The sequence below is a fragment of the Acanthopagrus latus genome, chromosome 6 (assembly GCF_904848185.1).
Source record: "Acanthopagrus latus isolate v.2019 chromosome 6, fAcaLat1.1, whole genome shotgun sequence".
NCBI lineage: Eukaryota > Metazoa > Chordata > Actinopteri > Spariformes > Sparidae > Acanthopagrus > Acanthopagrus latus.
The window spans coordinates 23,634,906-23,638,534 of NC_051044.1; the positions used below are offsets into that span (position 1 = coordinate 23,634,906).

The 3,629-nt window shown below is 44.5% G+C and overlaps 1 protein-coding gene across 1 annotated transcript in view; it reads left to right on the forward strand.

The window, feature by feature from the left end:
* LOC119020952 (synaptoporin) overlaps positions 1–3,629 on the forward strand; it is a 20,412-nt gene continuing 16,783 nt past the window's right edge. The window contains exons 1-2 of the mRNA XM_037100774.1: positions 1–167; positions 308–373. Of these exons, the coding sequence (XP_036956669.1) occupies positions 150–167; positions 308–373 (84 nt within the window). The 5' untranslated portion in view covers positions 1–149. The remainder of the gene's footprint in view (positions 168–307; positions 374–3,629) is intronic.

Below are 3,629 nucleotides of genomic sequence, written 5' to 3' on the forward strand. Positions count from 1 at the left end.
GAAATCGGAGCCGAGAGCCCCCCTGACTGTTGAGCGCGACAGACACATCAATCGGATCCTGGCTTGCTTGGTTTGAGATTGTTTACATCCCATCAGAACAAGTAAAAAAAAAAAAAAAAAAAAAAAATCTAAACTAAAGTAGGCTGGAGATGGAAACCGCTGATCAGGTGAGGAGAGCAGCGAGCGGCGAGATAATTTGGACTCAGTCAATGTGTGTGTTTGTATCTGCATAACGAGCCAGTGTGTGGTTAATTGGTGACTGAATTGAGAATTGCTGTTGTCTCTCCCCTCTGTGCCCTCCACGCAGCTCGCCTCCGTGGGGACGTTTCAAGTGCTTAAATTACCTCTGGGATTTATCCGTGTTCTGGAGTGGGTGAGTTGGAACTTGGCTGTTTTTTTTTTTTCTCGCATGCAATAACTTCACCGTGCAACGTAAATACACGTGCGTGACTTATATAATGTAGGATGTGGTGAGTGTGTGTGTGTGTGTGTGTGTGTGTGTGTGTGTGTGTGTGTGTGTGTGTGTGAGTAAAACATCTGATTTTGACCTTATATGCTCCTCCATCTTTCTGGTGCATCTGAAACTTTATCACATCTGTTGTTGTTGTTTGTTGGGTTTTCTTGGGTGCCTGGGTGTTGGTGTTTGGTGCTCCACCTTGCCCGCAGATCACCTCGGCTGTGATCCCTTTCACCACCGTGACTGACAGGCTCAAGTTTATGTAAGGATTCACAGCTCCGTAAGACCTGCGTGCCAGGGGAAGCCGCCGTGTAGCTTCTCAGTTATGCCTATTTTGGATGCCTTGTGCCCCTGCGCGCTTTTTTTGCGCCAGTCCACAAAAAAAAAAAGAAAGATGCCCCATTTTTATTTATTTATTTATTTTTTACTCCAAGTGAAATGATATAACAGGAATCCACAATGAGAACGGGGTGTCCTAGCTCTAACTGAATCAAAGCTTTACTACCTCTGTGTGTGTGTGTGTGTGTGTGTGTGTGTGTGTGTTTATTGTACAGTGCAGAGGAGCCCAGAGGCAAAAAGAGATAAGTGATTTTCTTTGATGTGAGTTTAGAGAAATTACTGTAGCCATAAGGGTATTCAGCTCCTGTGTGTGTGCGCGCTTGTGTGTGTGTGTGTGCGTGTGTGTGTGTGTGTGTGTGAGCGTGAGCTTGTCTCTCCCACTTTCATAAATGCCATCAAATGTGCAGAGAATCCTCAAGCAGCAGAGCGCTCCCTCGCCACTCCATAAAAATCAAATGATAAAAACAAGATTTTTTATTTTTTTTTTATGAATGTTTTTGTGAACCCTGTTCAAACTCACTCACAGCAGACACACTTGACATTTTTAGCCCGAGATAAGGCAGATGTCTATCAGCGAGGTGAGTTCCCGAGTGCGTACCCCCTCTGGACTGTCTCGCGTGTGAACAGATTCACTGTGATATTTGTGGGATGGAGCCAAAGAACAAGCAGATGATCCAAAGCACCATCTGTATGATTAAGATAACACTTTGTAATAGCTCCCTCTGTGTGTCTTGTTGTTGCTTTGTGTGTGTGTGTGTGTTTTGTTGATTGTGCACACTGCCCTGTAACATCCGGTGACGTATCGATCAAGTGTCACCTGAGAGCCTTCACTGGCATGTAAACATACGCAATCCTATGCAGGCTATAATTAATTTTAGATTTTCCCTCTACATACACACACACACACACACACACACACACACACACACACAACATACACACGCACAATAACCTGAGGCGGACAAGCAACAACACCACCTTCATGACACTATTATAAAAGTGACCTTTTCCCTGCTCTGCCTTCATTTTCTCTCTTGCACACAACTGAAAAGAAGGAAACTCGTCTAAAATCTCTGGCCAGTGGTCTCATAAAGATGCAAACAACTTAAATTATGACCCAGGTATTCTGATTCATTCTGCAGCACCATCGGAGGCACCAACTAGTCATGGTTAGACTGTTTTTGAAAGAGGATCAAAGAGGAAAGGGATCTCCATGAAGCCTGAGTTGGTCTCAGAATGATCTAACTTTTTCTGTCTCCATCTGGAGTCAAATTGATGTAACTGTACTTTGTTTGCCCTCGTTTGGCCCCACGATGGGCCTCTGCCTCAAGAGACCCTGACAGGTAGAGATGTAGCATCTGATATAGTTTTTAGTACACTGTGAGAGTCAGAGTCCGTTTTCAGTCTTGTCTCACAACACCGAAATCCTCCAACGTGGCACCGAAGCTTCGTCGTTTGCTATGGCTCCAGTACTTTACAATCAAAACAAGAGAAATGGTACTATAGAAGAAGACTGATCCTGGTACGATGGGCAACAGTGTGTTGCAATCATTTATAGATCTATGTGTATACATAAATCTGTGAGGCATCTTGGGAAACCCTGAGGAAGTGAGTAGTTGGATGGTTTGGCGGGGAGGACATTAATAGTTTGTTGTAGTGTATTATTTGATCATTCGATAGATCTTCCCAGCTCACAGAGGCGGCTAGCTACATTTTACAAGAAAGGACGAGAAAGATAGAAAGGAAGAGAGGGAAGTCTGGGGTTGTCGGTGTGTTTCAGAGAGCAAGGTTAGCTGGACTTTACTACTGCACTCAGTAAAGAACAACAGTTATTGTGAGCATTACTCTTAGAGTAAACACGAAGAGTAGGTGTCTAAAAAGAGCACGCTACAGATTTAGCAGCACGCTTGTCTGACTCACAATGGACAATGAAAGGATCTAAATTGATACAGCAGGGATAGCAACACTTATTATTGTTCAAACCTGATGCCTACATTACCCACAATGTAACCCGACTGCAGACCGTTTCAGCGTGAGAATCAGGTGTGTCAGACTATTCACTTGTAATGTAGCCTCTTGCTGCTAAATTCAAAGCAGATGGGGCTACAGAAGCTAAAGCTGTTATTGCTCCACACGCCCTTCAAACGTCGGACCCGACAGAACCGGTCTTGAGTGACATCACCTGAGGCACTTTATCAGATTTTCACACGGTGCCCTCTTGATCCACAAAAGGCTTTGTGCAACTATTTTCACACTCGCATTAGAACACCACAGTACCTGTAAACAGACTCTCTGCAGAGTGTTGATCTAAGATATTATTGCAAAACTTATTAATGTAGTATGTTCCGCCAACTGTGACACCATGTTACAGTTAGATGAACCCAAATGAACCCAGGACTCAAACTTCAATGTCCTACATGATGGTCAAACATGCCACACCATGTCCCATGAGTCCACCTCTCCTTGTTCTACTGAAGTCCTGCGCTCTGTCTGCTTCAACATCGAGTGCAACTGCTTGATCTGAGATGTCGTGGTGGAGAGAGGTCTCTGAAAAGAGGTGGTTCTCTGAGATCCTGTTACTTGGAGGGGAGTCATGTTTGACAATTCCATTTCCCCACGACCAGATGTTTGGAGGGAGTAGCCTTAAAACCAAGCTGGATTAGCATGGCTCTTATCCTGAGTCGCTTCCTATCCTACATTGGGAGGTCCGGCTGGTCAGGTTGAATGGATCAAAGCTGCCGTGGGCAAGGCTGCTGCTCTTGATCAGAAACCTGCACTTCCCTTTTCCTTTGCAGGTCAATGTATTTCTGACAAAGGTATTGTTTCAACAATA